The sequence below is a fragment of the Amia ocellicauda genome, chromosome 1, assembly GCF_036373705.1.
Source record: "Amia ocellicauda isolate fAmiCal2 chromosome 1, fAmiCal2.hap1, whole genome shotgun sequence".
Classification (NCBI taxonomy): Eukaryota; Metazoa; Chordata; class Actinopteri; order Amiiformes; family Amiidae; genus Amia; species Amia ocellicauda.
This window is the reverse complement of record NC_089850.1, coordinates 33,864,980-33,878,970: the sequence shown is the minus strand read 5'-3', so window position 1 is coordinate 33,878,970 and position 13,991 is coordinate 33,864,980. Positions and strand designations below refer to the sequence as shown.

The window sequence follows — 13,991 nt, the reverse complement described above, 5'->3', positions numbered from 1 at the left end:
GAAAATAGCCCTTTAAAAAAAAAGGACCGATCTATAGTTTTATTCTGTCCTGATAGGTTTGTCTGTTTTGTCAGACACTATGATTGAGAGTTACAGAAACTTGACATCCATAAAAAAGACACCCCTAGAGATTCAAATAGGCAATTCCAGTCACTTGCTAAACATATGCTTGTTGGAGGTAGAGGTAGAGGCTAGAGGCCTGCAGACGGATATACCACGAACAGTCGACTCACAATAAGGTAGACTTTAGAAAGGCAACTTAGAAACGACAAATCAGAATTAACTGTTGATTTGGTTGACTTCAAAAGAAAATGGATTTGACTGTTTAGGTCCCTCTCAAAATATGATACCATTACATGTGCATCAGTTTCAACACCTGGTCTGTCTGTCTGTCTTTCAGAGGGTATTGCCACACGTTGGAACAAAAAAATCAATAATGTGGTGCCTCTACTATATCCTCTATTTGAGCAATATTTTCACATTCCCACCTACAGAATTTGCTCTACCAGGTACTACATTACATTGTTGTTGTTGGCCTGCTTTTCTGAACAATTCAAACCCAATGGCTTATGAATAGTTTTCCCCTCTCTGTAGAAGTAAAGGAAGATTTTCAGGGGACCCCATTATTTGACCATCCAGATATAGATACCGATACTGAAGTGCACAAGAAAGAAAGAGTGAAGCCAGCACATTCATAGGTATCATCACACAAGTGGGACCATTTTTAAGTTGTGAAAACTGAGGAGTGAAGTGAGTGTTGAAGGATTAGGTGCTTTAATGACAGTTGCTTGCACAGAAAGCTCTTAAAATGCAGATTAGCTCCCTGGGGTGGCGAATCAAAATTGTCAATCTATATAATATACTTGTTAGAGAAGCCACCAAATCTAAGCAGTTGCTTTGATTGCAAGGGACAGTGTAGCAGCATGTGGTATCATAACCTAAACGCAGACAAATCAGCTTGATGACTTTCAAAGCTGAGAGAAGCGCTACAGGCAAGGGTACTTTGGTCTGGCGGAAATTAAAGAACACAGTAATCAATATTAATATGTTATCAGTTTAAGGCTAGTCAAATCTGTATGCAAATCCTCAGCATGTTATCCTGTAAGATTGAAACATTAAAGGACAGTGAGGTAACGCACAGTATGCACAACATATAGCCTCCTGCAAGATACGGGGACTCATCCACTTCTCACTACCCTAATGCCAGCTTCAGTATTTATTAGGAGACAAGCAAACTAACGCAATACTTATGTAAAGCAGGAGTTCAGATATGAAGAGCAACGCAGCTGTTTGTATAGCGTGGCACCACATCGAAATATGTTCTTTACTAATCTGTTCATGTTTATCCTGCAACATGACATTTGATACCGCCGTACATGTACCGTATGTAATGCTGTATTTGCTGAGTATTTCTGGACTGGCAAGTCAAATCTAAAGGCTATTCATGAAATATTTATGTTTAGGTATTTCTATTACAATACAGTAAAATACACGGGTTATTTCTTCTTATAATTAAAAATATTATTACTTCAACATACAATTATATTAAGCCAAATAATTATATTAGGACAAATGCACAAATTAAATGATTCTGGTATATTACATACTTTTATTGTGTGCTAAAACATACAAAACAAACTCCCATACAGTTCTTTCAGGCTAAAAGACAAACTGAACATTGTTATTGTATATGATTCCTAATGATTTCATATATGAATACCACGAGGAATGACATCTGAATACCTCATGCACTTTCTCTGAGTTCTCATTGAGTTTATCCCATACAACTTAGGGTCAGAGTAAGGGAGATGGTTAAGGACTGACAAATGTGTGTAAGGTGTATAAATGTAATCAATGTGCATTTATTTATTTAGGGGGGAGGGGCATTTTATGCCACTTTCTCCAGTTATATTTAGCAACCATCACCAGCAAATGCTTTCATCTTAGCGATGCTGAAGGCATTATGCAGAAAACGCTCCTGCTTATACCAGTCGAACCTGAGGCGACTGAATTGGCCACACACACATATTGAGATGTGACATGAAATGTGACCGGGGAAAGGTTCAAATATTTAAGGATAATTATTAGAGAAATACTAAAAAAAAAAGCAATAGAAAAGCAGCATCAGCTATTGGCTTCAAATATCCAATGCAGCTATAATTGCAGAAATTATATAAGTATGTAGTACCAGCTGGTTGAAATATGGAGGTGCTTGCCATTAATGTAATGCAGTTGTAGGAATATAATTTGCCTTAAGTGGTCTCACTCTTGTGTTTGTTGTTCTGATGACAGTTGTCCTTGGTTGCAGGTGGTGTAACAAACACAGCTCAGTACCAGAACAGACTGATGGTGTACGACCCAAGCCAGGTGCGTTTTACCCTCCTGACATGGCAACATTTAAACCTGAAAGACTTAAGTCCCATGCCCTACGTGAGCACTTATGAATTGTATACAAACACAGACACAGACTTATTTTTTTATTTAAACAGATTTCAGAAAATTTATGTTTTTAAAAATACTACATGCATTAACAAATATGAGGGTTGTGTTTTACATGGGTGTGCAATTTAATGGGACAGTATTATTTTTATTACTTTCTTAGCAGACGCCCTTACCAAGGGTGATGGATGCAAAATAAGAGGGTGGTAGCTATTCTGTTCACTGTGTTGGTATTATAAATTAGTCTGAGATAAAGCATTTTTAACTTAATTACCCCAGCCAAACTTTTGTTATGTCTAAAATTGCATAATGGCACCTTATGTGTGAATTGTTTGTTTGCTTTAATGTTTGTGGTAATTGCATTCACATATGATACTTATTGCTTTAAATCAAATGGCCTGAAATCATCTTTATAGTACAGGTAAGGTGACTATGATGTACTGCCAATCAGCTGAATTCATTATACCTGTATGTTGCTCTTCTACGTGGCTCAGAGTGAGTCTTTCAGCTACGCTGTCAGTGTTCAGCCTTGGGGACAGGCGATCCCAGTCCCATCCAAGTCTCTGGATTCAGGCCTTTATTGAGAGCTGTGATTTTATGTCATCATTTTGGTTTTAGTTAATTTCATTCTTGCTGCTCCTGTTAAATATGTGTCCTTTTTATATCACATGAAATTAAATCAAAAGGGCCTCATATGTGTGAAGTTTTAAATTGATCTTGGAGTGAAGGAGTGTTACTTTCCTCTGCTTTTGCTCCTGTTTGAATGCAGTCCGCGCTGTGCAGCCCCTCACTGTTTAAACAGGGAAGCGGGCAAACAATCCCTCAGCCTGGGTCTGGTGCAGAATCCCAATCACTCCGTCTGCCAGCTCGGTGGCTGGCTTTGCATTTGCTGTGTTTTTTTCCTTGGTGTGTGTGTGTGTGCGTGCGTGAGCGCGTATGTGTGTGTGTGCGGAGCACCGATAATGCTCGCCATCTGCCGCAGAGCACACAGCTACCTGCTAACAAGCAGGCAGCGGTGACCTCCGCTTCCCCACTGCTGATTAGTATTCAAACAGTGGTTTATTAGGAGTGACCCCTCCAGGCCCCAGCGTTTCATTGCTGATGCAGTGCTTGATGGCTCACCTGGCAGTCCTTGCAGTGACGGGAAGTGGAGAGAGAATCAGGGGACCCATCTCAGCCTCTGACGAGCAGATGGTGTCTACTGGCTCCTGTCAGGGGACCTAGCAGCTAACCCAGAAATTAATTCTTACTACACAAACATTACAAAGTTTAATATGACGATATAAATAATTAAATAGTTTGGGAAGTCGGAGAGACTGACAGATTTTAAAGGAAAAATATATACTAATGTGTGTGTGGGGGTCTATAGAAGTCTGTGTATAAACAGAATTTATATACCAGGATGTATAACATACAGTATATTATACAGAAATATGCTGTGATTTAATTAATATTGTATTTAACTGTACCTATCTACATAGACAATTTAAATCACATGTAAATGAAACTACCTGGTAGCTTCCTTTATCTGCCCGAAATATGAAATGCATTGGCAACAGCCACAGGAAAAACACATTAGAACTCTAAAAAGGGATTAATCTAAATAATGTGTACAACATTATGCACATTAAAGTGCTGTTTCAAACGCATTATAATCTGATTTCTTTATTTTTTTCATGTAGGTGTTGAAATATTCTAAAACATTAGCCTCATCTTCCTGTGCAATATATATTTAAAGCAAAAAGCATCAGCTATTTACAGCTATTTGCTTCAGTGTAAAAGGTGCTCATATTTTATAAATTGAAAACAGTTTAAGCTATAGAAGTTGTAAGAAACAGGATAGGAGCAGTATAAGAAAGAGGAATGGAAATAACCTCGGTAATGCAAACTGATTTTCATCCCGCTGAATTGTATTTTTCTTGAAGGAGTTTATTTTGATATGATGTTTGTGTGGGGACTAGCCAATTATGTAGGAGATTACTACCTTGTGGTGCAACCCTTTACCCTATGCATGGCAGGAAGGTATTTAACAGATTGTTAGCACAATATGAGCAGACCTGGTCTGTGAAATGACTGCCCTTACCTGGCACACAATCTGTATGAGGGAGTCAGGGTGGTTTGTTTTCTGAGATCTGTTTACAGGGATCAGTCAGGAGAGTCCTTGTGATAGTGTTGCTGTCTTGCATAAGACAAAGAACACAACCACATAGTGTTAACCCACTCTGACAATGCCATGTATCGTCCCGGGTATTGCTTCCTAATAATATCTCACAAAGTCTACAATACGCAAATATCGTGGGTGTTTTATGTGTATATATTTATGTAAGACTAAAAAGAATACATACTTTAAAGACAACCAGCTAGTATGTTAACTGGGAGAGGCTAAATGGAAAAATGGAAACAGTAAATCACCAGACACAGAGATACACATAGTTGCTCTATAGACATTTTAAGAGAGACATTTTTGACCATGGTCTTTACTTCAGTTCTTTGTATGCATCATAGAACTGACATCATATTAAGCATTATTAAAGGGGCACTGCAGGAGACTTCAAAATTATTCAATGAAGTTTAAAAAAACAACAACAACAAAATTATCTTCACACATATAAGGAAATTGAGACATTAGCAATTGTTTGTTTGCTGTTTGTTTTGATTGGATACTTGTAAGACCTTTAAAGACTATAATATGCTATTGACTGAAAATACTTTAGCGTAACAGACACGGCATTTCCAAATGCTTTGAAATGTTATTCTGAAGTGTTTGAAAGCAGCATGGAATGGCAATGTAGCACCCATTGTAAACCGACTAATTTAGATTTTAACATTCAGAGGGAAGAACACCTTGTTTATAGCAAGGGTCACTGCTTGTTCCTGTACATCCTGTGAGTGGGGTGCTTTAATTTGAAATGTGATTACCCTTCTGTGTGTATCGTGATTTTGAACTGTTCTTGCCACCACCTTTATGAGGACCTCTCCTCTGGTAAGCAGTGTAACACTTCCCTCCTTCTTGTATTTCTGTACTTGTAGAACAAATGGATTGGCCACAGTCCAATGCTGCAGAGAAGAGTGTACCATGTTATGGCAGCTGTCCACAGAAAGCTATACGTCCTGGGGGGAAATGATTTAGACTACAATAATGATCGGATTTTGGTTCGGCACATAGATTGCTACGACATTGACATGGATCAGTGGACGCGCTGCAGCTTTAGTTTGCTTACAGGTAGGTCTGAAATTGTCAATAACATGTACACTAAGAGAGAGGGGTTAGAAATTTGCTTTGCTGCACAGCAGAAAGCTCGATTGAACTTTGACCTCTTGAAAGTGGCAATGAACCTCTAGGTCACTGACTATTGGCATAGCATTTAAAAGAACAGTTATACAGAATATCTTTTGGCAGCCTTGAAAACTCATATTTGTCTGTATTCGGGCTTTCCTGGCTCTATTCACAATGTAGCGGTTACCTTCACATATTCAACACAGCAGTGTAATTTACCAGTATACCTCTCTTCACACCTTCATCAGTACTACACAGCCACCATGAGATCCTGTCAGATTTCATTAAGCAAGCCAACAGACGCTGCCTCCATGGTGTCAAGTGCAGCAGAGGTTTTCTGCAGGTTTTCGCAGCCCAGGCGGTCACTGGTCACGTATGAGAAAGCAGGAAGCCTCACCAGTTTGCATGAAAACTAACCAACACTTGCAGCAATTGAAGCTGAAATGCAGTGCTTTTCTGCACATCACTTGTTTCTGCTTATCATTTGTTAACTAGACTGTGGGAGTAGCATGCTATTTTTTTAAAGCTGCAACGCTGGGGACCTACAGGGAACAGTGAATTCTCCACATTGTGCTCATGAGGGACAGTGAGAAATTGGGCTGAGGTTTATTCACTATGTTGTTAGAAATTAAGCATTTTACAATAAAATCCCTAGATGGCTTCTTTCGAGTCCACTGCGTATTTCCTCCTTCATGTTGCCTATTTTACCACACCTAAAGCTGCCAAATGTTAATATTACAGCTTCCACGTTTAAGATCTTAAATTCCTAATAAAGCATTCTGCACACAATTATGCCCCCCCTCTAAAGCAAAAGAAGAACATACATTAGATTTCATCTGACCGAAAATTTTACATAAAAAGTCTCTGACTTGTGGAGGTATAATTTGGCAATTGTTTTTCCCCATCTTAACTGAACTTTTTCATTCGATTACTGTACGTGCTGACTTCTTAACACCATATTCCTCAGCCAACACCTGCTACATATTTGAGCCTGTTGTTATTCTGTTCCATACTGGGATTGTTTGAGCACATCTGACAAACCCTTTGCTTACAGTATAATGGGAAACAAAGGGTCTGACATTTTCTAACAGGAATGCACCTTTTTCTGTGTATATTTGATGGAATCTAATTCAGAGGTTACTCATTTTATTTTTATTTTTTTAATCTCACTCTCTAAGCCAAGGATACATACCAAATCCCTACTTAAATGTATTGAGTTTCCCCAGCACCCCCTCCAATATTTCACAGGAAACAATATAGCATAGTAGTGCAGTTCTGTATATGACCTGCAAGAGTCAAACACTTCCTTAAATGTTTGTATGAAAACTATTATAACCTTAAATGGGATTGTACCACCTGACCTGTTCTCATTTGAAGGGCAAAATGAGTCTGGAGTAGCTGTCCACAACAGAAGAATATATGTTGTAGGAGGATATTCTATATGGACCAACGAGCCATTGGCATGTATCCAGGTTAGTACATCTTTACCAAAGAGGAATGTTCTCTATGCACTGCATGGGGAGATGATACCAATACACTGAATAGCAGGAGTCATTCTGCGTTACGGGGAGAACAGGACACTTTTTAACCCTAAAATATAGTAATTTGAAATTGTTGATTCATATGTGTATAATGCAGGATTTGGTAGGTGACTGAGCTTGTACAAACAACAAGCCTGAGTTTGCTGGGGACCGTGAGAGGCTGTGTTATTACGCTCTGATGAAAGACTTGCCAGGTTCACAGTAATTTAAAATCCCTTCAAGGAGAGGAGAAATAAACAGCCATGAAGTGGGGCCATGCTTGGTCCCAGGGGAATCAAAAGAGAAGAATAACACCTTTGGTTTGAATTATTTAATGCGTTGCATATACGAGAGGCTATTTACCAGAGATCTAAAAGCACCATGACAACCCCACTGCCAATTAGCACTCGTCAGTCGGTCCATATACATTAATTAATATTCTCCTCATTCTTTTTTTCAAGTGCCAGTTATCCCCCATCGCACGGTACAGTATGGAATTTGCCTCATGGGACAGTTAAGATCACATTTACTGCTAAAAAATGAAGGGATAATTGTGATGTTTTTTATACTCTACCTGTTTTCTCATTTTTATAAGGAACATATATATATAAAAAAATCCAATGTTGTAAAATGGAGACATTTCTAAATAACAAAAAGGGGGGATTGTCTCAGTAATCATACTGCAAAAGGTCCTACAGCAATCAGTGCATATATTTTTGCAGTATGGAGGGGAAATAAAAATATTTAATCATTTACAAAATGTCATTAGCCTTCATAAAATTGTATTGAATCAGTGAAAGCATGGGTTCCTAGTCAGTAATGTATTCATTTAAACAGCAAAGTCTGTAAAATAAAACTATATTTACAATTTTTTCACCGTAAAATGTAATGCGTCACTCCCTACTGCTAATACTATTACTACTAATAATATAGATCATGTTTTTGTGCATATTGGAAAACTGATTATGGATTTCTGCACAATTAAGTGAATGGTGTTTAATGGTTTGTTCACCTGTTTTAGCTTCAGACTTTTTAAAACTACTCCTTTAAGATACTGTGTGATCCACAGAAAGTCCCATTGCTATATTGGCTTTCCGGTTGTAGAGACAATTTAATAAAATAACCAAAACAAACAAACAAACAAACAAACAAAAAAAAATATATATATATAAATCAAACTTCATATTTCCTAGAACTTTGATCCAATATGCAGACAAATAAAACAAAGAACAAAACCCACAAATAAACAAAAACTCTCAGTGAGGTTTGGATCCTTTAAATAAATTATGCCTCAATTTGTATGCATGTATTCCTTCCCAGTTTTGCTGACTCATTTGAAAGATGAGGCTGATACTGGAAGAGACCAGATATAAAATGATTAGTATTTCCTTTTCATCACCCCACTCTAATAAAGCACTACAACAAAACAAATAGCAGATCTCATATATAAACAGAGCAAAAGCATTGTGCGCCTTTCATGACTGTAGACCAGGGTATACAAGATTGTGCAGATAAGATTCAGTGCAGATATAATTAAAGCCTCCAGATTGAAGAAGCTGCAAGAGGGCAGCCAGAGAACACTTACAGTCATTTTACAAAGTCACTGCAAGCTACAAAAGTGGAGGCGCACAAGAGATCATGTGGGGAAGAGGGCCTGCAGTTCCTTAAATAAAACATCATATCATACATTACTTTTATAATGGTTCTATGTTTCCAATGGACAAAATGTGTGTTTTTCCTGGTAAAATAAAATATATAGATATATAATTGTATTGTTTACATTGTGTTTGTCTCCCAGGTTCTGGATGTCAGCACTGAAGGGAAAGAAGAGGTTTTCTATGGGCCAACACTTCCATTTGCTTCCAATGGAATTGCAACGTGCTTTCTCCCAGCTCCTTATTTCACCTGCCCCAACCTTCAGACCTTACAAGTGCCTCATCACAGGATTGGTGCTGTGTAAACGTCAGTGAGCACTTCTGCAGCTGCAGCAAAAATCTTCCAAGACAACGACGCACAACTATTGCATCTTTGAAGAAAAGTGTTGTACTTTTTAAAAGGGTGAACTACGGCTGACTGTGTGAACACGAGGAAGCACGGCACATTACAGTCCGATACTGTAAACGGACGAGTCTTACACGTTACACGTTTGCCATCTGCATTCCAGCACCCGTAAGCAGGACGTTAGGTACCTCAATGCATTGTGATGGGAGTGTCGCCAGCCCAACTTTCACCGGGCCGCTGGGGTCAGCAGAATTGAGGGGGAAAAAGAATACGCAGAATCTTTTTGTTGTTGGGTGTGGTTGTATTGCAGTCATTGTCCTTATTAACACTTCAATAGTTGATTCACAATGATATAGTGTAAGAGTGTCTTCAGTCAGCTGAATCTGTAAGACAACTTGGTGCTTTGTGGAAAGGAGGGGGTGTCCTAGATTTACTTTGCCACAGGTTCCTTGTATGTTTTTATATCACTTTGTTTTTGTTTGTACTCAGCATTACAGTCTTCTAATTCTATTCCTTCAGCATGTCATTTGTCTACATATTTCATAGTGTGTGTGTGTGTTTGTGGTAATAAGAGAACACCTCGGTGGACAATTTGAATTGACACTGTGAAGAGAGGAATCGAGGCTCCAGTCCTACTGTTCTGATATTTCCTGCACCGCTCTGCTAGACTTGAAATGGGTCAGATTCTGGGTACCTTCGCCTTCACGTTTGGTATCAACATTTCGATACAACCGTCTTCATCTTCACTGGATTTGTAAAACCAACAAGACTGTCAGAAAATTCTTCATTTTGTACACTATCTTTTTTCAGCACTGCTTTTAACCAGAGGTGCACTCCCTCGTCTGCTTGCAATGTGAACACGTCCATCAGTGTCCTTTTTTCAAACAAAATATAGTTCCAATAAAGTAATTAAGCATACGTGTAGGAAATATAAGGTCTAAACCCCTGATTGATAAGATCAATAAATATCAGATAAAGGGCTTTTTGTCTTAAAGAACCACCTGCAACCAGAGCTGGCAACTAAAGAGCAAGGATGTCTGTTATTACAATACGTTTGGGGTGACTGTACTGAAATAATTTGAAATGACTGCAAAATGTTTGATTATTAAAAAGCTTAATAATGTATATATTTATTTCAAAATGATATTATTTTGTTTTGCTTTTGTGTTTCTTGTACTATTTAAACTTGTTGTTCAGTCAGGTTTCCAATCAATATTTTGTTCTACAGTCAAGCTCGGGAGAGTTATACAAAACAGTAAACTGAGTGTGATGAATCTTATATTATTAAATGGCCAGTTCAAATACTCCCTATCGAAGAATCCCTTTTTAAAGGTCATCTGGGGCAAGAACTTGACAATGCTTTATCCTCGTGCAGATTGTAAAATTCTTCCTTAGTTTAAATATATTTTACTTTCATGTAGCCTAGACAGATACATGTGCAGCATCTTTTATATTTAGAGTAGTTTGAAAAATTATATGTAATGTTCTACAAATAAGTTTTTGCGACAAAAACCTAGTTCTGCCTAAAAATTAAACACAAAGGAAGATTGTATAATAGGTTGACAATATATATACAATTGTACAAGTTTTGTACGTCAACCTGAAAAAACAAATTGCTTACAAATGATGGCTTGTATGTTTTGTTATTTAGCTCCAATAGCCAGTTTACAGGTTATATTTTTGAAATAATTGGTTTGAATTTTTTTTTTTTTTTTCTGGTAGTTATTTTGCTAGAAAAATAATCCCTCCTGCTATAAAGTGTTTTGTCATATTCCAGAGAAAAGACAGAGATCAAATCTTAACCATATATAAATCTTACAACTTGACCATCAGTGTGAAGTGGGAGCAATTTTGTTTAACTGTTTTGTGTATATATTTTTCTATATAACAATTAAAGAGAAGTAAAATTTGGTCTATTCTGCTATGAACCTCTTTACATCTGTATTTTCTTCTATTCATTGTCTAATTTAGAAAAGGGGTACAAAAGCAGGAATGGGTGTTTTTTATAATATATTTAAATTTACCAGTGAAATACAGTCATTCAATCTGCAAATTGAAGGTGACCACACACTCTAGCAGCCCAGAAGTACCCTTTCATTAAGAGAATCTAAAAAGTTACGTTTCTCCCACCTGGTCATCAGATGACAGAAAATGTTATAGACATTTTCTAAAAAGGTTTTAGTTTATTCCTCCAATTAAGTATCCCACAACTTGTTCTGTGTAAAATAATGTTGATATGGTATCCTGATTACAGAGATAACCCCTTATTTGTAACTATGCCTGTGAAATAATGGGGATCCTAGCCGAGGGGTGTATTTGATATGTGTGCCATTATAATAGAAGTATAGACTCTTTAGATAAACTAATATGTTTCAACAAGAGCCTCACTATTCCTCTCCAGGGGTCCATTACACATGGCAGAATATAGTTTCAACAACTGCCATCCGTATTGTGTGTAAATACAAACTCTCCCAGTCCTTATCGTAAACCTGTGACAATGCGTCTTCTTGCCTTTTGTGGTCATTGTCATACAGAAAATGTGGAAAAGTGAGAGGTCATGTCCACACTTCAGGAACGCGTTTCCACCACACACAGGTCTGCAGTCTTAGTCCCAGAGAGACACAGAATCTCATGGTATCGTTTCCAGCTTAACTGTAAATAATCGGTCCATTTAGTGTACTTTCACATTATTTTCAGACCATTAGTCTATAAAATAGACTGGGTCAAGGCTAACTTCAAGCTTGCAGTCTTGTCACCTGCATGGACAGTATAAACACACTTCAGGTATCCATCTTCCAGATGTGGAAGCATACAGTTGGAGACAGAGAGCTGTGGACTGGGATCGTGGTGCTGGTATGGATTTCTTAAGTCAGACACCAGTTCTGGTATAGAGATGCACTGGCCTACCCTGTCCAGGAGGGTAATGGGAGAGCTCTGTTTAGTTGAGGGGTTGTTGTGTGTGAATCTGTGCAGAGTAGCCCTGGGCACCTGAACACAACTCACTTCTGCAGTCTTGGTCTTCTAACACTCTTGTACAAATCTGTTGATGGGCTGGAATATTTACCATAAAAAAAGAAAAAGAAAAAGAAAAAATAAATTCTCCCACAGTAGTTCCCCAAGAATCCAGTGCAGTGAAAATCATTTAAAAAGGTCAGAACATTCACGCATCATAAAAATATATAAAGCCGGCACCAGCAGCTCCACACACAGAGATGTAAAAACCACTCTGCAGATAGCAAAAAGATAGGCTTTAAAAGTGGCGTTTCTCTAGAGACAAGTAAAACCCCTCCCAGGTGTCCAAGCTTTACATACAGTTGCTCTCCAGGTTCAATAAGCTGCTTTCATAATGAAAAGATTCATGTTCTCTGCTAATAAGTGGCCTAAAGAGGCTTTTACGGACTGCATTAAGTGCAGTAATAATGGCTGGATTTATTGAATAGATCATATTTTACACAAAGTGCACAGCAGAATGTTGAAATTGTTCCAATTGGTAACAATTACCAGTGTTTGATGCAGCTTATACCACAGCACAAAATGCATGAAAGTCTCTACTTATTTCTCTCTATCCTTATTTAACATTATCTTTCAGTTCTTATGATAAGGAACACTTGTTAAATGCATTAGTTTACCTATTAGAGCATGTCAGAAGTCGGTGCAATTACACATTTCATAAAATGCATCACAAAAGGAAATTAGGGTCCACCCTGCTTAAAATACAAAAACTATGTGAAAGTCGACATTATCCCTTAGTAAAAAACTTCACGTCTGTCAGATAATTTAGAACAAAATGGAAAAAAAGCTACATTCCTCTATTGCTGTCCTATTAGTTCAAATCATTCTTTATTTATTAGCAGATACCCTTATCTAGGGTCACTAACAACATCAATTAACAGCTTTTCATAATAGTATTTTACCTACAAATATATATTCCATATAATTGTAAAGTAAATAAAAATGCTTCGACTGTGAGTTACTGAAAACCCAGAAGGAACTTTTCTCAGGGTGGGTGCTGGTGCAAACACAATAACCGCAACTGACAACCGGTTGCTCAGTTTACACTTAACTTTTCTTCCCATAAAGGACCGCTGCTCTTTAATTCAGCAGCACTTCATCGCTCCACTCCTCCTGTGTGAGAGCGCTGACCTGCAAAGCTGCAAAATACCAGCACAATGTCCCAGCGTGGGATACACTTTTCCCCCAGGGCTCTTTAACCTTGCCAATACAAATCGAAGTCATATATGCGATACGTCAGTTCACATTTTTATTTTAGCCATGCCCTGCAGGCACAATGCAACATACTTTAACTGTCTTGTCCAACATGCTGTAAAAAATAAAATAAATATTAAAAACCTATAACCTTGACCAAATGCAATTTTTTGAATGCTTTTGGAAGCTACATTTTTAATCTGCAGTGCAATTCATCAAGGGCACATCAAGATCTGGAACGGAAAAAAGGCACAAAACATGTAATATTCTGTAGGTTTTCCCTGAATTAAGACCCTTCAGAACATAATATGCAGAGAAGTCAGTGTGCCGTAACTTCCAGTCTAATTCCATCCCTGTGCTTATTCTGTGGCTGTTTTTCTGTTTGTAAACTCTTTTACTTCAAATTGCCCATCAAACGTTTGATCGGATTCAAGTCAATAAAGTCGGGAGACCAATAGGAAGTACAATCTGGCTGCTTGAAAACCATACCTTGCTGTAATTTGATGCCTTATGTTGCAGCAACAGAATGAAGGAGGAATGGCATTTGG

General features: G+C 37.9%; 1 protein-coding gene across 1 annotated transcript in view; it reads left to right on the top strand.

Annotated features, from left to right (window-relative positions):
- klhl32 (kelch-like family member 32) overlaps positions 1-13,516 on the top strand; it is a 51,078-nt gene extending 37,562 nt beyond the window's left edge. The window contains exons 7-10 of the mRNA XM_066702649.1: positions 2,309-2,367; positions 5,470-5,662; positions 7,094-7,188; positions 9,035-13,516. Of these exons, the coding sequence (XP_066558746.1) occupies positions 2,309-2,367; positions 5,470-5,662; positions 7,094-7,188; positions 9,035-9,196 (509 nt within the window). The 3' untranslated portion in view covers positions 9,197-13,516. The remainder of the gene's footprint in view (positions 1-2,308; positions 2,368-5,469; positions 5,663-7,093; positions 7,189-9,034) is intronic.
- Positions 13,517-13,991: the final 475 nt, after the last annotated feature.